The sequence below is a fragment of the Lynx rufus genome, unplaced genomic scaffold (genome assembly GCF_022079265.1).
Source record: "Lynx rufus isolate CCGP_SWC_20201006 ecotype Redwood Valley unplaced genomic scaffold, mLynRuf1.p SCAF_1, whole genome shotgun sequence".
NCBI classification, from domain to species: Eukaryota; Metazoa; Chordata; class Mammalia; order Carnivora; family Felidae; genus Lynx; species Lynx rufus.
This window is the reverse complement of record NW_025814823.1, coordinates 123,937,988-123,960,777: the sequence shown is the minus strand read 5'-3', so window position 1 is coordinate 123,960,777 and position 22,790 is coordinate 123,937,988. Positions and strand designations below refer to the sequence as shown.

The 22,790-nt window shown below is 38.9% G+C and overlaps 1 protein-coding gene across 2 annotated transcripts in view; it reads left to right on the top strand.

Annotated features, from left to right (window-relative positions):
• Positions 1 to 7,471: 7,471 nt before the first annotated feature.
• PLPP1 (phospholipid phosphatase 1) overlaps positions 7,472 to 22,790 on the top strand; it is a 91,118-nt gene continuing 75,799 nt past the window's right edge. For both annotated transcript variants that reach the window (XM_047086606.1, XM_047086597.1), the window contains exon 1: positions 7,472 to 7,865. In XM_047086606.1, the coding sequence (XP_046942562.1) occupies positions 7,808 to 7,865 (58 nt within the window). In that variant the 5' untranslated portion in view covers positions 7,472 to 7,807. The remainder of the gene's footprint in view (positions 7,866 to 22,790) is intronic.

Sequence of the window (22,790 nt, the reverse complement as noted above, 5' to 3'; positions counted from 1 at the left end):
CACCCCAGATGATTTCAATGTGCAAAGTTTGAGTATGAATGCTATAGGTTTTAGACAGGCAGCATTTTAAAAGTGCAAAGGAGGCGCATCTAGTTGGCTCAGTGAGTTAAGCATCTGACTCGTGATTTGGGCTCAGGTCATGATATTTGTCAGGCTCCGGGCTGAAAGCTTGGGATTCTTTCTCTCCCTCTCTCTCTGCCCCTCCCCCGCTCGTGCTTGCTCTCTCTCAAAATAAATAAATAACCTTAAAGAGTGCAAAGGAAAGTTAAATGAAATCTGTTATGTGAGAAACTCTGAAAGGGAAGGTAGCCCCTAGAGGGTTAGGAAGTTCTTAGAAATGCATTACAGGCTCTGATCTTAATAAGGAAGAAAAGCAGGGAAGCACCTGTAAGTTTTCTTTGCTTTCCTTTGCTCCCTTGACTTCCATTCAGGTGTATTCCATAACATCTTCATTTAGAAGGGGATAGATCCACCTTTTAAAGTACTTCATATTATCATGGACACAAAAAAGTGCTTATAAAGTGGTGTCATGGACCTGTAAATAAAGTGGCAGGAAAATTAACCCTACTCCTCCCTTTCCCTCCAGACAAGCTTAAATTTGGGGGTAAAATACTAAAATAACAGGAGAAAAGGGTCGGAGGCACAGTTTGACTCTCTTCTGAACTCTTATTTATTTTCCTTTTTCTCATTCATTTGTTTATTCAAGCAATTTTTTTTTTTTAGTGGCATGTGACTTCATTGTGCCAAGTACAACTCTAGAGATGGGAATACAGTGCTGAAGGATGCCTACTGCCATTGCTTAAGGAAATGAGTTAGGCAGTCATACCCATACAGTCATGGGTTGAAGAGAGGGACAAGTATAATGTGAGAAGAGCACACCCATGGGTTGTGAACAGAAAAGGAATCAGGAGAGAAGGGTGGATTTTATTTTGTTTCTAAAACAGCTGAAGAAGGTAGATTCCTAAGAAGAGCAGGAACTAGATGGCAATCCTATTCAAGATTTTTTTTTGTTATTGAAAAAAAAATTTTAATGTTTATTTTTGAGAGAGAGAGAGCTCACGCGCGCGTGAGAGCACGAGTGGGGAGGGGCAGAGAGAAAGACACAACCCAAAGCAGCCTCAAGGCTCTCAGCTATTAGCACAGAGCCCAACCAGGGGCTCGAACTCACAAACTGTGAGATCGTGACCTGAGCCAAAGTCCGATGCTTAACCCACTGAGCCCCCCCCCCCCCCCCCCCCCCCCCCCCGGAACCTCAAGAGTTTTTTTTAAATAACAATATACGTGTTGGCTTTAACACTATAGATATTTTATAGGTAATTAACTTCTGTATTTCTGGTGATACATTTTAAAAAAGATTGTTAAAGAAACAATTTGTGAGCATCGTAGAGAAAAGGAAGTGGTGATCAACAGAGCCAGGTGTGGATTTACTAAGAACAAGTCACGTCACACCAACCCCCTTTCTTTGGTAGATTAGGGAACTATGGTAGATTTTGGGTTGAGTGGGTGGTAGGGAAGCAAAAATAATGGAGGTAGATTCACAGAAATCTTTGTTTTTGAAAAAAATATGTATTGTATGTCTGCTTAGACCAGGCATTTGCTAGGCAGCTTACACTTTCGTATTTGATCATCACAGTAAGCCTATTAAGAAAATCTTGTCTTCCTAAAAATCAACTGATGACATAAAACACAGGATCTGCAACACTAAGGGAGAGTGTTGGTGGGAGAAGCTGGTTTGCTCATCCATGAGGCCCCCAAAACTGATCCTAGAGATTTACCTCCTTCCAATAGTTCCTCACACTCATGCACTGGGCCCAAGAGTTAACAGAAGACTTTAACCCCAATACCCTGTAGCAAAACTGTAAAAGGGCTACAAACCATAAACAAGATTTTAGGAAAGATGGAGGGTAATAAAATGGAAATAAACATAGAAAACAACTTGAAACTGAATAATGCAGTTTACAAAATAAGGTTTGTCGTCTTCAGTTTATAGACTTCAGAGATCAGAACTTCCGCTCACTACTAGATTACCTGTTTTAAATGACTCTTTTTGGCAAATCACTATGCATTTTCAGTGATTCCTCTTTGCCTCCAGCCACACTTTTAAGCTATAAACTGCTTTAACCTTCCTTTTAGAACCTTCATTTCCACTAATCTACCATGTGAGCGTTTTCACCTCCTTTCTCACTCAGAGGCTTCAGAATGTGCCATTTATTTTCTCTCTATGCTCAAACCATTCTTCAAAGTTCATTCTCCTTCAGCACTCTTTTCTCTCTGCCCCAATTTTTTCATGTAGGTCTGTGTGGTTTGAAGGACCAGTTTCAATTAAGTTAGCTCAAGTGAAAGGTTTTCTTAGAGTAATATTACATGATTTCTCAGAAATAGTACTCAACATACTCTTTAGCCTTCTATCAGTTGTGATATTTGAGGCTTAAACAATTGTTTTGTTTATTTTTGTTTTTTCTCACATATAGAGAAATCTGGAGGTAGCTAGTTGCTGATTGTTTTAGTGGCTCAACGTTTAAAGACCAGTGGCACTACTCTTCTTGGCCTTTTCTTCACCATCACAAGATGGCTGCTATAGCTTAAATATCATATCCAAGTTCAAAGAAGGTAGGAAAAGAAGGGAAGCCAGTCTTTTCCTTTGATTAAGATAGCAAAAACTCTCAGAGAAACCTGCCAGTAGACTTCTGCTTATATTGCATTTATAAGAACTCTGTAACCCAGCTGCTCATAAAGAAAGTGAAATCACAAGCCACAAGTGATTACTATTGAGACTATAGAAAGAACTTCTACACTTTGATAAACATGAGGTATACAACCGAATAGAAAAAATATGCAGAAGGCAGGAAATTGGTAGAAGAAGAAATATTTTTGGTGAGCAAATTGAGAGAAAGATGCTCTATCACATTAATGATTAGGCAAATGCAAATTATGACTACATTGTGATAGCCGGTCATTATGACTACATATTATCCACTGAATTAACAAGAATTAAGACCTCTCAAAAATAAGTGTTGACAAAAATGTGGGGCTGTCTCCACGGGTAGTGTGGGTAAGGTAAAATGGTACAACGACTTGGGAATACAACCTAGGATTATCTAGTGCAGTTGGATGTGGGCAGATGCCTTGATGTAGCAGTTTCACTGCTAGTGATTCCACACAGGAGACATGCATGCCAGTGTTCACAGCAGTATTTTTTGTAACAGCAAAAATGGAAATAACCCAGATGCCCATTGTCAGAAAAACGTACAAAGGACATATTCATATAATAGACCTACAACGATTGCAGTAACATGTATAAATATAAGAAATACAATTTTGAGAGGAAAAAAAATCAAAGGGAGAAGACTACATATATCACATAATGTTTTTAAAAGCTAAAAACAAGAAGGCTAAGCAATATATTTTTAGAGATACATACATATATGGTTATATGTTTTTCAACAGAGAAATAACAAAGCAAGAACAAAATAAACACAAAATCCAGGATAGTGGTTAGCCCTCCTGAAGGAGGGACATGGGATACAACACCCAAGTGAATTCAATGATCCTGCAATATTCTAGGTATTAAATTCAGTAGTGGATTAATAGTTGCTCATTTTATTATTATGCTTCATAACTTGTATTTCATATATTATATATTTATATGTCAAATATTACATAATAAGAAACAAGAAAAAATAGCTTTGGTAATAAGTATGAAAATAATTTTAATACATCATATTGCAAAAAACATGTTGGAGGGAGGCACATGCTCTGGTCAACCAGACATTTACAATTTTAATTGTTTTAGCTTTACAATGATATTTTAGTATAATAAAAACTGTATTTGCTTCAGTTCAGGTGGGAAAAAGAACATAAGCACATACAAACACAAATGCTATAGGGTAATTTATTATTTCCTTGCAGCAACTTTGGGAAATAAACAAGTAGTTGAGACAAGAAGCAGGGTGATAACAGAAAGAGGCTTAATAATTTAATGTTAAAGAACAGTGCGGGGCGCCTGGGTGGCGCAGTCGGTTAAGCGTCCGACTTCAGCCAGGTTACGATCTCGCGGTCCGTGAGTTCGAGCCCCGCGTCAGGCTCTGGGCTGATGGCTCAGAGCCTGGAGCCTGTTTCCGATTCTGTGTCTCCCTCTCTCTCTGCCCCTCCCCCGTTCATGCTCTGTCTCTCTCTGTCCCAAAAATAAATAAACGTTGAAAAAAAATAAATAAAATAAAAATAAGAACAGTGCAAGTAGAGGAGTGGGAACAGAAGTGAGAATACAGCAATATGCAAAGAGAAAGTGGAAATGGAGGATGTAGATTATAGTGTCCTTTTCAAAATGCTTAGCAACAAAAGAAGAGAAAAAATTAGTTTCTGTCACCTTCAGGGAGTCTTCAGGACTATTCTTCCCAAGCCCACTTTGTTTTGCTTTTGTTTAATGCCTGTATTAGACAGAGGAACATGCAGGCCCAAGGATAAACTTTGTTAGGCATTTAAGAAAGCTTCTGAGGTTTCATGCCCAATCTAGGGACACATAAGTACCTATCCCCAAGGGTAATAGTGTCATTATTCAATCAGTGTTTCCTTTTTATTATTTTCACTATCATTTCAAGGTTATTTAAGTTATTCTCAATTCCAAATATTATACCAGAATCCAATCATGACAATAGACCAAAACAAATACCACCACTCCCAACAACAAAAACTCCCACCCCAAAAGAAAATGACATTTCTTAGACATTCTCTCAATAGAGGATTTATTCATTGCTTATAATCTGCACAAATTACAGATCCCACTTTAAAAAACAGGGACTGACTTAATACGTTTTAAAGGACTTTGCTTTGTTGATCTATTTTTATTTATTTAAACATTTTTGTAATGTTTATTCATTTTTGAGAGAGAGACAGAGCACGAGCACGGGAGCGGCAGAGAGAGAGACACACACACAGAACCCAAAGCAGGCTCCAGGCCCTGAGCTGTCAGCACAGAGCCCAACGTGGGACTCGAACTCACAAACTGTGAGATCATGACCTGAGCCAAAGTCGAATGCTTAACCAACTGAACCACCCAGGCATACCTTGTTGATCTATTTTTAAAGCAATTATCTGTAACTCCTCCAAAGGGCAAAAAAATCTGTTAATATATTAACTGTTTTCTTTACTTCCTTCTCAGCTAGGACAATCTGTTCTGGTGTTGGGAAAGGACAGGCAAGAACAATCTATCACCTCCCTATGTAGTTTTTCCAGAGTTCCCAGGTGAAATGCTTATTCCTGCTTTATGTGCCTGTTGTACACCAACAGACTTCTATCACAATATTCATTCAATTACATGCCAGTCTTGTTGATCAAGCAGCAGCCTCCCAGAGGGCAGAGGTCTTTTCTTGTTCATCTTAGTCTCTCTATAGTGTGCACTGGGTCTTGTATATACTGGGGACTCAATAAATGTTGAATGAATGAAAGAACAAACAACAATTATTAATCAATAGGGTTTTTTGAATGTTTACTTTTGAAAAATCATTTTAAAAGTAAATGTTTATTTCAAAAGCTGTTTAAATAAAGCACTCTCCCTAGATTATGTCCAGCATATAATCACAATAAATATTTCTTGAATGAATACCAAATACGTAGATATCACAAGTAATTTCAATTTGTTATGGCCTTGCACTCTAGGGGCCTTGTAACTCTGGAAGTAAGGGAAGCCATATAAGCAATGGTACATTATTCTCAGTTATAAACTGTTTAAAACTTTTTTTTAAGTTTATTTTTTATTTTGAGAGAGAGCTAGCGAGCACAAACACGAGCAGGGGAAGGGCAGAGAGAGAGGGAGAGAATTCCAAGCAGGGTCTGCACTGTCAGTGCAGAGCCCAATGCAGGGCTAGAACCCACCAACTGTGATATCGTGACCTGAGCCGAAACAAAGAGTCAGATGCTTAACAGACTGAGTCACCCAGGCCCCCCCTAAATTGTTTAAAACTTTTAAAAGATATTCAAACAAAGGTGAAATACAGAATTTACTTTTTAAAAAAAATTTTTTTATTTGAGAGGGAAAGCGTGTGTGAGTGAGTTGGGGACAGGGGCAAAGGGAGAGAGAAAGAGAATCCCAAGCAGGTTGCACGCCCAGCGTAAAGCCCAATGTAGGAGCTCAATCCCACCAGCCTGGGAACATGACCTGAGCCAAAATGAAGAGTTGGATGCTCAACTGACTGAGCCACCTGGGCTTCTCAAAATTTACATTCTTTTTAAAGAAGAAATGCTTCTTCAAATACATTTTTGCTTGTGGGATATCATTTGGGGCTTTATCTTCAGAATCATTGAGGGAAATGTTATCCCTCCATTGTTTTTTTTTTACCCCTCTGTTTTTTCAGGGGCATCTGGCAGTTAAAGTCAGAGAAGTAGTAGGTACAGTTTTTGATTTGCATCTTACATCTTTGTATAAGAAGATATGAATAAGAAGAAAACATACCAGTCCTTAACAACTGTAGAGGTTTTGACCTTTTATAGAACATTTTCCTATTATTTTTTTCCAGGCTTCACCACTTCTTGACCAGAACACACAGCAGGGATTATCATCCCAATTTAACAGGTTAGGAAACTGAGATTACTAAATCTCTGCTAAGGTCCTCCTAGAATCAGGGATGAGAAGACTGCTCATTTCAGTTAAAGAAAAATTATTTATTGACACTTGTTAAAACGGTGAGGAAGACTATTACTAAAGAGGGTCAAAATTACTGCAATAGGAGAACAAAATTGTGCTGAAATTTAATAAAAACAGCTGGGAATACACAGCCAACAAACAAGAAGAGTGACTGGGTCAGTGGATGGAAAATTACCATGAAGAAACAGTAAAGCAGGCCAAAGGTGGAGGATAAGGAATTTGATCACGTATCAAAGGCATCATCCATCAAGAGGGGGATGACTTAGCAGGATTCATATTAATACTGAGCTCAGCCAGGCCAGACTTGAAGGCCTAGGTGGAATCATAGACAAGTAGAAGGTTCAGAGGAGCCTAAGCAACGCTAGGACAAATCTTTTGTCACTGCCTATCTTGGACCTCTTTATTATCCAATCCCTATGGATAAGGATGGCTGGCAGGGAGCCGACGCTCTAGGATCGAGGGTCTGGAGTCTAGCTCTCCCTCCCAGGCAGGAGTAACCGGCTGCCAGAGCTAAGGAGACCACGTCCCGCGACCACCGGACCCACGCGGGTCGGAGCAACGCCCCTTGCCTCAGACCCGAGGCGCCCCCAGAGTCGGCCCAACAGGCAGTGCAACCCACTTCAGGGGCGGGCCCTGCAGGTCGGGCGGGGCGGGGCCGGCACCCTTTATTTGCTGGTGCTCTTGGGCGGGGTTCCAGGCCCCGCCCCACCGCCCGTTACTGGCCGCATAGTCTCCATCTCCCTCCCCTCAGCCAGCGAAGGCCGGCGCTGGTCGGTCCCGCTCTGCCCAGCGGGAGGGGCCGAGTCCGCGTTCCTCCTCCCTACGGGTTTCACCCTTAAAGCACGAGTCCTGACGCTCCGCCTGTTGGAAAGGGTGCCGGGATCCGGACAGCAATCTGCCAGGGCAGGCCAGGGCCTACCGAAGAGGGCCTGAGACCAGGGAGCAGCCCCAGCTGGCACGCGAGCGTCTCGGCGGGTGAGAGCTGCGAGGGCAGGGGTCCCGGGCGCCATTGCTGGCCGCCAGAGCGCCGCCCGGACCTATTCCGCCCTCAGCTGCTCTACCCGCGCCGGGAGGAGCCGTAGCTCGGGGTCGTCGCCACCCACTGGCCCCGTGTCGTAAATCGTGTGCTTCATCTACCGCGCGCTGCGGGCCGTTGGGACCGAGACCATGTTTGACAAGACGCGGCTGCCGTACGTGGCCCTTGATGTGCTCTGCGTATTGTTGGGTACGTACGCGCCGCCGGCCTGAGGGGCGTGTGCGTGCGAGCCCGGGGTGGGGTGCCCCGGTGGGTACGGGCATGTGTCTTCTGGGAGGGGACTCGCCGAGAATTGCCCACGGGCGTGGGGGCGGGTGTGTGTTTCTGACGCGCGCACCTTTGCGGGGCGAGACTCGGGGGACGGCTTCCGCAGCCCGGGGATCCCGCTTTGCAGCCTGCACCTCGGTCCGTGTGTGGCTCCCACTGTCTTGTCTGTCGCCCGCCGGTGTGCTGAGCCTAGCCCTGCTTGGACGCTGTTCACGTCTCTGCGCTCCGTCCCTTGCTCCTGTCCTCTGTTTCCCGTTCCATTTCCAGCAGAGCCGGGTGGGCTCCTCCCCTCTCTGCTGTAGGGAAGCCCGGTCACTGGCACGTCAGGATCTGTAGAGACACTGGAGGTTTGATTCACTGGGTATTCTCAGTAATAGGCGCCCCGCCTGGTTTATCTTACTTGTGGGAAGCAGTTTAATTTTTCGTCTATAAAAGACTAGAACCTTCCTAATTAGAAGGTGTTACCAGGTTGTAAATGGTCAGGTTGCAAGTAGGTGTGAGGATGCCAAATTTCTGCCTATGGATCTGAAGAAACTGGCTGTTTGGTTGTGTATGCGCGCGTGCTCCAGACCTGCTGTTTCCTTCTCTGTACAGACCTTGCCATGGTGTAGCTTTCCATCTCCTGTGACAGCCCACAAGGAGCACTACACATTCTTTGGCTGCAGCAATTCTGGCGTTGGCTTCCCAATGGAAGAGTTCATTTCTGGGGCTTCAGGTTCCCAATTGCTCCTTGCTTTTGACAAGAAAGAATTGAAGTCATTTGGATAAGGGATAGGCATCTGGATAAAGGATTGGAAGGAATAACTTTCACCTTTTTAATATGTATTGTGTGTAAGGTAATATGTTGAGAACTATCTAGACGTTGTGGGGGAAAACAAACAAACAAACAAACAAACAAAAAAGCAAGAAGACCTGCTCGAGGTTTGGGTAGCCAGAGTCAGGTATCAAAGTAATGGTCCTGGCAACACCTCAGTGTTGGAGATCTGTGACTGTGGCATCCTTGGTGCAGGTGTGCATAATGGCTTTCACCGATAGGAAATATCCCCGATTTGAATCCAGTTTTCCACTTTTCCTGCCTCAAACCTGACCATTTAGGCGGCTGCAGTCTTGCTGAATTCTTATAAATTCTGTTTCCTCTTTTTTGAGGTAAAGTCCCTGTATTATTTATGAAATATTTTTATTGTTGACTGAGAGCTCTTTTAGAGCTCCACAGTGAATTTTTGGAGTTAAGTTCAGAAAAGAGAAACAGAATTTTGGAACACTATATTTTATAGAAACAGAAGTAATTCTCTCTTTGTTTTTTTTCCTCCCCAACCCCTCTGGAGAACTAATTCTTCAAATGTCGAAACATACTAATAACTACATTAAATATATTGAAATTTATTTACGATGAAAAATTTACCTTTGGTGAAGACATTAAATTTTATTGCAGTTTTAGATTTTTCTTTTTTTTCTTTTAATTCCAGTGTAATTAACATACAGTGTTATATTAGTTTCAGGTGTACAATATAGTGATTGAACAATTCCATATATTTCTCTGTGCTCATCATGATAAATGTACTCTTAATCCCTTTCACTTGTTTCACTGATCTCACTACCTACCTCTCCTCTGGTAAGATGTTAAATTTTAAAATGTGCTAAAGCACAGTGTCACTAGGGCATTGTTAAATGTCACATATATTTTAGTGAAGGGAGAGGAAAATGTTTGGTCACAAGTAGTTTTGATAATTCTAATATATTGGATATTACCTGCCATTGCCACAAATTGTGTACTCTCAGAATTATATATCTATTTCCTCTTCTCCCTTGTGAGAGTTAATAATTTGTAAAACAAATGTCATGTTTTTTTCTGTGGGCCAAACACTGTGCTAGGATAAGTGAAACCTCATACTGCTTTAAGTTAACCAAAGTTAATATTAATATACACAGTCATATGGTAGGTCTATGTTTTGTTTCTGTGTTTTTAAATTCATCTAAAATGGAGAACCCATTTGTAGTACGGTTTTATAAATTATAAGTTCTTCTGGTCTGTGCTTTCAACATGATGCAAATATCACATAATTGTACTGTAGAGGTAATAACAGTTTTATTGCTATAATTTTATTGACCTCACATTTTCAGAATTTATGATGGCTTTCAAAAAGATGAAATTGTGTTTTTGATTTTAAGTGTTTTTAATGGTTTTGGGAAAAACTTGCTTTGGGGGCTTAGGGATTAAGTATGTTTTAGAAAAAGATACCTGGTCTATTGAAACATGTTTTATCTGTTATTGTATTGCTCAAGTTTCTTTTAAAGTAATTCAGAAGATTTTCATGATGAGCCCCAAATTCCCTTTCCCTAAATAGAAAATGAAGTACTAATTTATTTTAATTTGGTAGATAAGATGACGTTAAATTTAACAATGTCAACTCTCCATTGCAAACAGCAGTGAAGATGCTGGGATACAAAACTTTTTCATACTGGGTTTTGGAAGGCAATACATTTTTATAGCAAATTCACCTCTTGGAGTCTAAAGGTTATTTTAAATTTGGCTTTTATTCACTTTACTGACAGCAGGAGATTGACAGACTAAAATTATGGTAGCTTGAAGAGGGTTATCAATTTGGAATTAACTTTATTCTTTTTCTGTGGAGTATATACAGTTAAGAGTTGCCTATACCAACAAAAAGATGATTAAACACTTCTTAAATACAGGGTTATATGAAAGTGACTCATAATTATAATGTGAATATGTTCCAGGTTCTGTTAATGACCACCCCAACATCATACAGTATATCCATTTTAATTTGATGATGTAACATGATTGTGTCACATGACTACTTTATAATTTTATGGAGTGTGATGTCTGTTGAAGTGATCATTAAACATGTGCTGTGTGTGTTTCTACCTCTCAGTCATGTTTATCATGTAAAACATGAATTCCTTCATCTCATAAACCAAATGATGAGTTTCTTCGGTGGATCTGGTGAGTTCTTAGAAAAAGTCAGAATTTTGAGATATAATGTGTATTTGAAATGGAGCATAGTCTTGCCATTTTTCTCTAGATCTTTTGATGATGAGTTCTGTCATTGTAGAAAAGACTGGCTGTAAGTATCTAAGCACACAAGAAAAGCTGCTGGATAGGAAATGGTAGCAGGCTGGTATGAAGGGAACTATGTTTTTGCTCATTGTGTTAAATGATGTCCTGAATAAAACTTACTAGTGTTTAATTTCTGAGAGTCATTCCACATTTTATCCCCTGTGGCATAACGCTGCCAGTTATGGACGCTGAGTCCACTGATGGATTCAGTGCACATAGGTTGAAGGCTGATTCTGTCAGGTGCATGTTAGGTGCTAGGGATTCAAAGTTGATTAAGACAGTCCTTGCCCTAAAGGAGTTCAGGGTCTAATGAAGGACAAATAAACGGCTTATAGTACATCCTGATAAGTGTAATAATTGAGGTATGGAATAGGTGCCCTTTGAGTACAGAGAAGGGACTTGTCTTAGACCTGATCCATTGCAAATAAGTGGTTTGTCTGTTTATCCTTAGGGATGCAGAAGGGACAAAAATTACCTAGAATTACTTTTAGAATCTCTTTTTTCTTGCCCACCTTGATGTAGGGCAGTAGAAACCCAAGTAGGTACCCTACATTTATGACTTTTTTGTAGACAGTTCCATGGTGTCTAAAAGATTTAGGAGGAACTGGCAAAAACTTTTTGTATACTTGTGTTTTGCTGTGTGGCAATCATTTAGAATACCTTTTTGTGCTCCACATTCTCCTTTTGCCCCTCCAGATCTGTTCTCCACCTTTATCTGTGCTCTGGGAAGCAGATTCTGTGAGTTGTATCAACTGACCTTTTGGTTTATGGTTTCTGGTTTGCCTTGGTTGGTGGTGTGTCAGTAGGAGGCCTGGAAGAGCCAGTTCCTTCCTGCTGGATTTGTGTTGCTAAAGCCGTTCTGTGTTTTGTGAGTAGGTCACAGCTTCTATTAAATGGCCCTCTTCTGCCAGCCAGCCACAGTTACAGATCTTTCTGGGTTCTGGTAACCCCTTACTTGCCCCTTTAGGCCTAGTGATGATAATGGCTTCCTGATGTTGCTGGCATGGGAGTTTTCCACCATCCCTTGCTGCTTTTCTTAAATCCTGCCTCTGCTTTTGAAGATGGTTCCTTCATTAAATTCTGTTGAATACCTTTTTTGAATGTGCTTTTTTTGTTTGTTTGTTTGTTTGTTTGTTTGTTTTGCTTGGGCCCTACTGATAACATTCATCCATGTCCAAAACAGATCTGAAGTAGCTTCCCTTTCTTCACTAACATCAGTTACAGCTGCCCATTATAGCAGGTGCAGACAGGAGCTCATGGGCTCCAATGTTGGCTTTCTTGGAAGAGAGGTTGGTCATAATTTGCTTACCATGCTCCAAATGTGGTATCATCATTATGTCAAATCGTAGTCAATAGATTAAGAATAAAATCTGGCAGCAAAAAACTGGCAGCCGATGATAGTAGGTGGTTGTGGAATCCCTGTTACTTATTCTTCCCTAGTAATTATCTCAATATGATGTCATATGTCATTGCTGTAATACTGACATCTGCACCTTAAGTATTACCTCTGAAGAGTGATTCCCTTTCCTTTCCCTCATTCTGGACCCCTTTCTCAAGGGGAAAAAAAATTAAATATTTAGTGAAAGATTTTCACTTGCTAAATAGTTTGCAGCATATTGTGCCTTCCCTTTTCTCCTGACATTCATTCATTCATTCATTCTTGAACATGTGTTTGCTTAGGTGCCTGGCATCATGTTGGATGCTGAAGATAAAAATAAATAAATAGGACAAAATGCTTACCTGATCACTAGCCATTTCAACCTCTGTTAACTTGTATTTATTTTTACAATGTTTTTTTAAATTTATTTTTATTTTTTTAAATGTTTATTTTTGAGAGAAAGAGAGCACAGGTGGGGGTGTGGGCAGAGAGAGAGAGGAGACACAGAATCTGAAGCAGGCTCTAGGCTCTGAGCTGTTTGCACAGAGCCCATCGCAGAGCTCGAACTCATGAACTTTGAGGTCATGACCTAGATGAAGTCACATGCTTAGCCAATGGAGCCCTGGGAGCCCTTATTTATTTATTTTAGAGAAGAGAATGTGCACCTGTGTAAGTGAATGCAGGGGGTGGGACACAGAGAGAGAGGGAGAGAGGGAATCCCAAGCCAACTTGGTGATGTCAGCACAGAGCCCTATGTAGGGCTCAAACCCACAAATTGTGAGTTCATGACCAGAGCTAAAATGAAGAGACACACCCTTAACCAACTGAGCCACCCAGAACTTCCTTTATTAACTTTTATTAAGCAAACCTCTTTTACTTCTGATGAAAGGTCACTGGGTTTGTGTTTTTTTCATATAACTTTTCTATTCCCAGCTACAGAGAGAGGGATGGAATCTCAAAAAATGATCAAAAATTTGTTAAACTGGCATATTCTTTTGTTAGACTGGAATCCTGCCGCAACAGTTTTTCTACCTTTAAATGGCCAGTTTTGAACAAAAGCAGAGACCTGGAAGAAATTGCTACTGTTTGACTCCAGTTGGTTTTATACAGTTGAATTTTAACTTTAATTTACCTTGCTTGGAATAAAGTATGGAAATGTTTAGAGAATGTTCTTCTCCATAGATTTTATGAAATGTAAATTCTTCATTTATATTCTCTTTGAATTACATCCCTTTGGAAACTCAGGGGCGTGCTATGGATCTTGATTACTCTTTTTTCGTTTAGTCATTTTTGGCTGAGCTCTACCAAAGTTTCCTATGTATGCTCAGCTTGGGGGATTTTTTTTTTTTTTTTTTATTCTCTTGGATAAGAAACTGAAGTTTAAGTTGTTATTGTTTACCCTAGTAAAAAAGAGAATTTGGAAGAAAGTCACTAAACTCCCAGATTTTAAGTGAACCAGTTAAAATATAGCTTCAATTTTATGGAAAGGAATTTGGAATGTTAATTGTCTGCTTCCTCCTAATTTAGGTGGCTTAATTCAGCATTTGGGATGGAAATACACAGTCTCTGTAATAAGCTAGTTAAGGATTACATAGACACTGTCTTGTCTGATTTTCATTTTAAAAAGCATTCACCATTCAGATATTATGAACAGTGGATACAAGTAGCTTTCTCTTCTCTTCCTCCTCCTTTACTTCTTCCCTTCAGCCTTCTTGCTGTCTAGGTTTAAAGCCTAGATGGCTTATAATTTTTTATTTGTTTTGTTTTTTAATTAAAACTAGTCTAACATTGGAAATATCTTGTTTTTTATAAACAATTAATTTTCCTTTAAAATATTAGAGAGGCAGCATAGTCTAACGATGATCTCTGGATCCAAATTGCTTAGGTTTACATTTCACTTCCTCCATTTACTAACTGTGTGACCTTGGGCAGTTTTCTTCTTTGTGCCTCTCTTTGCTAATAAAAGTACCTACCTTATATGGTTGTTGTGAAGCTTAAGTGAGTTGTATGTAAAGAGCTTAGAGCAGTGTCTTGCACTTAATGTGCATGATACATTTGTGAAATAAAATCAATCTTCTGTAATCCTACTAACTGTAACATAATTATTTTCATAGCAGTAACATCAGCTAGTTTTGTATTAGGGGCAAAAACACTCTCAAACTTTGAAACATTTCTGATGCATACTCATAGAATGTCTTTGAAGCTTACAGAGCATATTGAAATAGTAGTGTTGTATCAGTCATGTGTAAAAGCCACATATATGATCTCCAAGTAGTGGTAATCCCAGCAGTGGTGGAAATTAATCTGTATAGGTCTGTGGTAGAGAGTAATTAAACAAATAAAAAAACTTTATACCATGCTAAGTCCTGAATTTCACCTTAATCAAGAAAATGGAGTTATCTGTACTCTGAGTCACCTTCACTACTTTTATTGCCTAGGCCATGGAAATGGTCATTCCCTATAAAAAGTGAACTTCATATTTTCAAAATCTGTGAATGGCCTTCATTGTACATCCTCATTTGTGCAAATTCTGTTATTTGAATTCTTCTCTGCAGTTAAGTGGACAACAAACAATTGTTGTGTAATACCTCTCCATACCCTCCTCTCCATCTTTTTAATTTTTTTCATTTATTATATTCTTTAAATTAAAAAAAAATTTTAATTCAGGAGTAGAATTTAGTGATTTATCGCTTAAATACAATACCCACTGCTCATCACAAGTGCCCTCCTTAATGCCTATCACCCATTTAGCCCATCCTCCCATCCATCTTTCCTCCAGCAACCCACAGTTTCTTCTGTCTAGTTAAGAGTCTCTTTTGGTTTGCCTTACTCTTTGTTTTTATCTTATTTTGTTTTTCCTTCCCTTATGTTCAACTGTTTTGTTTCTTAAATTCTACATATGAGTGAGATCATACAGTATTTGTCTTTCTCTGACTGACTTTCTGCTTAGCATAATACACTCTAGTTCCATCCACGTGGTTGCAAATGGCAAGGTTTTATTCTTTTTGATGGTTGAGTAATATTCCATTGTATATACATCCACATTTTTATCCATTCAGTCGATGGACATTTGGGCTCTTTCCATTACTCTTGCTTTTTTCAGTCAGGTGTTTCTTTTGATGTATATTAATGTGAAATTTGTGTGTGTGTATGTGTGTGTGTGTATAGATGTGTGTGAGAACAGTATTAAGTTTTTTAAATATTTGACTTTGCATTATCTTTATTAAGCACCTATAATGTGCTTAATACAATGTTAGTAGCTATAAATATTACTGTAAAAAAGATAACATTTCTAAACTAATATTTAAGACAGTTACAGATGTTTGTAAATGGCATGAAAGAGTTCAAACAAGGTAGAAGAGTTTCAGACAGTGGAGGGTGGCAATCTCAAAGAAGGCTTCTCTGAGGAGGTGATACTTGAATTAAGATTTAAGGATGAAAATAAGGAGGGTATGGGGGAACTGGAAGAAGATGATTCCAGATGATTCCAGGCACAGGGAAGAGCAAGTGTTGAGGGCCAAATGATGAAGAGCATTTTGTAACAGGAAAGAGGCCAGTGTGACTGGAATATAGTATGCATCCATGGTATTCTTTCATTTCTTTTTTAAATTTTTGTATTAAAAAATTTTTTTTGGTTTATTTATTTATTTATTTATTTTTTAATTTTTTTTTCAACGTTTTTTATTTATTTTTGGGACAGAGAGAGACAGAGCATGAACGGGGGAGGGGCAGAGAGAGAGGGAGACACAGAATCGGAAACAGGCTCCAGGCTCTGAGCCATCAGCCCAGAGCCTGACGCGGGGCTCGAACTCACGGACCGCGAGATCGTGACCTGGCTGAAGTCGGACGCTTAACCGACTGCGCCACCCAGGCGCCCCTTTTTTGGTTTATTTTTAAGAGAGACAGAGTCAGAATGCGAGTGGGTTAAGGGCAGAGAGAGAGGGAGACACAGAAGCAGAAGCAGGCTCCAGGCTCTGAGCTGTCAGCAGAGTCTGATGCAGGGCTCGAACCCACGGACCATGAGATCATGACCTGAGCTGAAGTCGGACACTTAACTGACTGAGCCACCCAGGTGCTCCAGTTTCTTTTTTCTCTTCTCTTCTCTTCTCTTCTCTTCTCTTCTCTTCTCTTCTCTTCTCTTCTCTTCTCTTCTCTTTTGGAGAAAGGGAGAGAGAACATGAGTGGGGGAGGAGCAGAGGGAGAGAGAGTGAGGGAATCTTAAGCAGGATCCATACCCACTGCAGAGCCTCACTTGGAACTTGATCCCAGGACCATGAGATCATGACCAGAGCCAAAATCAAGAATCTGGTGCTTAACTGACTGAGCCACCCAGACCCCTCTCCATGGTATTCTTAATAGTGAATTTTGTAACCAACTTCTAAATGTCAAAGTGGATAATAATAATAACTGACATTTGTTTAGTGATTACTAGGCCCTGTGTGGCCTGTAAGGTCTCTTAACAACTTGCTCAGGGAGGGTAGTTTGGTCATCTCTATTCTGTAGGTGATAGAACTGAGGCCTAGAATATTTGGGAAACTCTCCCAATGGAACCCAGACAAGAAGTGATATAATTGGGAATTGGGAAATGGATTTTTAAGGATTATAACTTTTGAATGCAAATTGGTCAATATTTAAGAAAGGTACTAATAAATGGAGAAGTTGACAAAGGAGAGGTTTAGGAGATTAGTTGATTGTAAAAACAATGATTATTTTTAGGTAGCCTAACTGTTTTATGACTATCTTAATTCTTTATGATGTGCCTTCAGAATCCATTTCTACCTAACGATATTTTGAGCATGTGCCTGCTACCCAAAGGAGGCACTTTTAATTTTTCATAACTCAAATTCCTAATTACTACTAAGAGTTTGCCAAGACAGCATATCATCCTTGAATTTGCCCTGTTAAGTAACATACCCACAGACTTTTTTTTCAGGTAGCATTGTTGGCATTTCTATACAGGAAAGGAAGACTTTTGGTCTTCACTATATTTCATGGGAGTCATGTGTGTAGAGTTCAGAGTCACCTTTGGGAACTCATTACAGCGGATATAGTTAGAATCTCATGGTTTAGTTCTCATTTGTCACTGTTTGGAAATGTTTCCTGAGTCTTTCAGGGTGGGGTGCCCAGGAAAATGACATATAGGAAATGTGTCCTAGATGAGCTCTTGAGTTAATTGGCAGCTTGTTAAGTGAGGTTCTGCCTTGCCTTTTGGTACATTTACATCAGCAGTAAGAGAGATGGGTTGACTGCCTAGGCGCTTGAGGGGTAAATGAGGAAAAGAGAAGAAAAACATTATTCACTGAATGCCTAAACGAATCTTTTGTAAATTTCTTACATAAACTCAGGCAATCATCATAAAGCTCTGAGGTTTTAGCCTTACTTTATGTCACAGCATTGGAATACAAAAATGGGTGAAAAAAGTAAACAAAAGCCTTGGTTCTCAAATAGCTCTTGTTTACTGTGGAAGAGAGACTCATAAGAAACAGTGACAATACTGTATAGTAAGTTGAATGCCTGATATTTCCTAGCTCTGAGGTTACTAAGAGTAAGACAGGGTCTCTACACTGAAGAGATATGCAAAGGCCTGTAAATGGAGATTGGTTGGTATTTTAATGAAGTCTATCTGTATTTCAAAATGATTTCTTCTTAAACGGTTGCTTTTACTTTCCAGCATAAATAATGTGCACCTTTGGGCACATTACTTTTGTCTAGTTCTAAATTCTGTAAATAATTCCTGTGGAAAGTTCAGGCCCCATTTGTATTGCTGGATAAAGACACAGGAGGTGGGTGTTCAGAAGGTGTGTGGCACATGGTAGGCATTCAAGTATTTGTTACATGAATGAATAGGCAATACACTTGAGTCAGCTACTCTTCCAGGGTTTGAATTCTAGACCCATCTATTAATAACTGTATGACACTGGGCAGGTCACTTCACCTCTATGAGTTTCGTCATCTAATGAGGAAAAAGATGATGCTAATAGGGCATTTTTCATAGTGCTGTGAAATTAGCTGAGATAATGTATGAGACAATGTATATGAAGTGTTTAGCACAGTGAAGTGTTAAGCATAGTCCTGGCCTGTGCTGCTGTTATCATTATTAAACTAAAAACCACTTTGATACCAGTGACCCAGTCTGTTATTTAAATTTAATATCATGTGCTGGTGACTCTTCTTTTGGAACATTATTTAGTGTTCTAGTTTCAGTTAAAAATTGTTTTTTCTTAACGATTATTTATTTTTGAAAGAGAGAGACAGAGAATGAGCAGGGGAGGGGCAGAAGGAGAGGGAGACACAGAATCTGAAGTAGGCTCCAGGCTCAGAGCCTGAGTTGGGGCTCAAACTCATGAACTGTGAGATCATGACCTGAGCCAAAGTCAGAGGCTTAACTGACTGAGCCACCCAGGCACCCCTAGTTTCAGTTTAAATGACATTGACATTGGAAACTGGTTTGTATTTCAGTTTTTAGTGCCCAGATCACTTTGGGAAATGTTTTTATTACTTCTAACCTATTTCTCAGTGGAATCAGCTCACAAAGATCTTCTGATTTTGCTTCTAGGTGAGCAATATTCCCACAACTCATAGGCAAGGTACCCAAATGAATGTGGCTGGAGAGAGAACAGTGTAATAGAAAAGATGTTTGAACTAGTAATAGCATGGTTTGGATAGTCCTAACTCCTCTTAGTACCCATTTCCTAAAACATGGAGGTTTTATTTGTTAAATATAAACTTATCAAGACCCAACTTGAGGTTGAAGGAGGTAAACATAGCCAGTTCTCATCATAACTTCTTTTCATCAATAAGATTTTGTATTTTCTTCTTTCCAGAGTTTAAGAAATCGGTATATATATATAGTGATCACACCCATCTGCAGTGTTCTGAGATAGCCCTAACTTTAGGTAGTAGCCTTCTTCAGAGAGACAGTTTGTTAAATATATGGCCAAATGTAATTAAAATTCATACTTTTATGATATTTAACTTAAAAACTATGTTTTTGGGGCACCTGGGTGTCTCAGTTGGTTAAACGTCGGACTCTTGATTTCCTGATCTCATGGTTTGTGAGTTTGAGCCCTGAGTCAGGCTCTGTGCTGATAGCATTGAGCCTGTTTGGGATTCTCTATTTCCTTCTCTCTCTGCCCTTCGCCGATTCATACTCTGTCTCAAAGTAAATAAACTTAAAAAAAAAAAAGTAAATAAACTTAAAAAAAAGCTCTTGAGTTTTCAGTCAGCATGCACAGCTGTCATCAGAAGGACAAAGGTAGTTTTCACACTAATGTGTGAAGAACATAAAATAGCTTGTTAATTATTAAATCCCCCCTCAAAAATAAGTAAGTAAAATTTAAAAAAACCTGTTTTTTAAAAAAAAACATAGTTTTTCAAATGACATCGTAATTTGATTTGGAAAATATACCTAGCATAGTTAGGCAGTGTAGCAGAAGCAAGTGATGTTTATTGTATTTTACTTTTTTTTTTTTTTTCAAATGGCATGGATGAGAGAAAGGAATTTTAAATGGACTCCTTTCCAAATATGTATTGTTTCTGACTCAATGGCTCAGTTGGGAAAAGGTTTCTTCAACTGTGATGTTATCAAAACTTGCTAGGCAGGTTATGGGTAATATTCAACTTTATAGCTAGTGTTGGATATCTAAATTAATACTAACTTTATGTCTCACAGTATGAGTGAGAGTTTAAGTGCTGTCATTGAATGTAGTCTAATTATGAACCAAATCTAATTGCAAGTAAGTAAATTACCTTTTATGGAGATAGGTTTTTAAATGGGCCTTCCCCCTTGCTTAGGATTTGATATAGTGGAGGTTTTGTCGTGAGTGGCAATTTGTTTTTGTAACTTTATTTAAATACTTTAGAATATGATCTAGCAGTGAAGGCAGTTGGTTTGGAAGTCAGATTCTGGTTTTGCTTCTGCTATTCTTTCTGATCACATGGGCTGCTTCATTTATTTATGTGTAATTTCTAATGAGAATAATATCTGCCTTGCCTCTCTCTCAGGATCACAGTGGTAAGCAAACCGTGCTGATTAAGAAGAGTCAGTTGCTGCAGAATATATTAACAGCATTTGACACCAGTGGACTCAGGGTAGGAAGACAGAGAGCACATAGTATACGAGGGGGTATTTTGAGCAACTGCAGCAGACCTGTAGGAGATCAATTATAAGTCTAGTCTGGTGAAGAATGGGGTAAGTGTTATTGTCAGCAGAAAGTAGGAAAAAGCTGAAAACTGAAGTGTTTAGGAAGTAATGATAGGCACTGATACAAAGTAATGTAAACCACTCCCCCTCGTTTCCTCTTTTGCCACACTTAGGTACACAACTTTATCATTGACCAGGTGGCTCATGAAATCCTGGAACTAGTTCGTTATTCTTGCCTTAGTCATACTGTGACAAATGGGAACATGTGCTACCTTGAAAAGCCATTGTAAAATATAATTTGGTCAGACTGAAATTTTAATGAAGGGATTTTTATTTTTTTAAAAAGGTGGAGATTAGTGTTCACCTACTATTTAATTAAAAAAGGAAAGAAACTACGATTTTAATGTAGTCTGCTGAATATCAGATTATTGTATCAGTAGTAGTTTGTCTTCAGTAAAGTCTGTCAGATTCTTTCGGCAAAGATCTAACACACCAAGGGAATCTCTTCTAACATTGTAATCGGTCTGTGCTATGCTCTATTCCGTTGACCTGCAGAATAATAAACAGGTGAGAGATGTTCCTTGAAATAGAGTAATTACATTTTCTAAGATTTTCAATTTTTCTCAGTACTAGTCTTGCAGTTCATTAGCTGATTAATGATTGGAATGGTAACACCTGAGTGTTACTGTGTAGCTGTAGCTGCCTGCCTGATGATTACTATGTGGGGCGTTGGGACCCATTGGACAGGTAAGGAGTTTCATCTACCCTACAGCCATGGAAACTCAACATCAATTAGAAGTATGGCACCAGAATTAAGGTAACATGGCCAAAGTTATAAGAAAATCTTGACAAAATTGAGTACTATTTAAGAGCTTATTTTTTTGTTAGCTAATAATTAAAACATACATTTAAAAGCATTGAATTATTCAATAGCCATTACTGAAATTTTAAACTCAAGAGAGCCTCTTGATATGGCCCTGATGTGGGCTTTCACTAAATAAATTTATTCTAATAAAAAGGGAGGCAAAAAGAATGAGGAAAAAGAAAAGAAAGGAGGTAAATATTGCTGGATGGTCTGTTTTTGTCTTCAAAGGGGAGTTCAGGAGAGGATGAAGCTTCCTCAATAGGAAGAAGATTGAGAAAATTAATCATGAGGATGTGTGCTTCACAAGGTCTGAGATTGCTTGCTGCCCAGTAAAAAGACTGTGGTGGAGATTCTGATTTTTCATTTGGAAAATACAAGGATCACATAAAATAGATAAAATTAATATAAAATTAATGAAGTAAAGAGCTGGCCTTTAAGTTGGTCAGTTAATTCAACCTATGTTTAGGATTTACTAAGGGAAAAAATCAGATTGCTGGAAAAATGCTGTGATAGTTACCATATTTCACGTCCTTGGACTTTTCATGATTACAAATGATATACTGGGATAGGGAGACTTTATAACTTGGTCGAGTATTTTCTAAGTTAAAGTCTTAGTAAAAGTAGAGGAGTTTGAAATTTTGAACTATCAGAAAGAACAAACAGTGAAATCTTACAATTCATACAGGTGCTAGCCATAGACATATTTCAGTGGATTTTCTAAATGCAATGCAGTAGAAGGTGTTTATGTACTAGGAGATACAGACTTATTAATACTTAGTATAATAAAGGATGTGAATCATATCTGTGCATCCATCTTATAATTACCCAAAATAAGAGAGAAACAGACTGTTCCATTTTAAAGAAGTTAGAATGCAGGGTGTCTTACCTTGTAGTTTCAATAGAACTTTATTTAAAAAAAAATGTATTTTACCAATATAGGAAATGATTTCCATTTGTTTTTAGTAACATATAAAAGTTTTTAGAGATTTTTTTTTTTTTTGATTTATGGGTTGCATTTTAAGTTAGGTGTGTGGACACTGGAAACATACAGGTTTGAGTTTGAATTCCACTTCTTTCACCTACAATTAGGGTAAATCACCCATGTTCACAGCTTCAGTTTTTTTATCTGAAAAGGGCTGGGTCTTTATCTGTATATTCTCTTAGGCTTATTTATTCTCCATTACATAGGAGTCATCTATTCCACAAGTATTTGTCCCTCACATGTTGTGTGCCACACTCTTAGAGGAGATGTGTATAATCAGACAAATAAATATAAAAATAAACTAATAAGTGCTATAAAGGAGAGAGATGGGTACTGTTAAGGTTTATAAAAAGTTTTGAATAGGGGCGCCTGGGTGGCTTGGTCGGTTGGGCGTCCGACT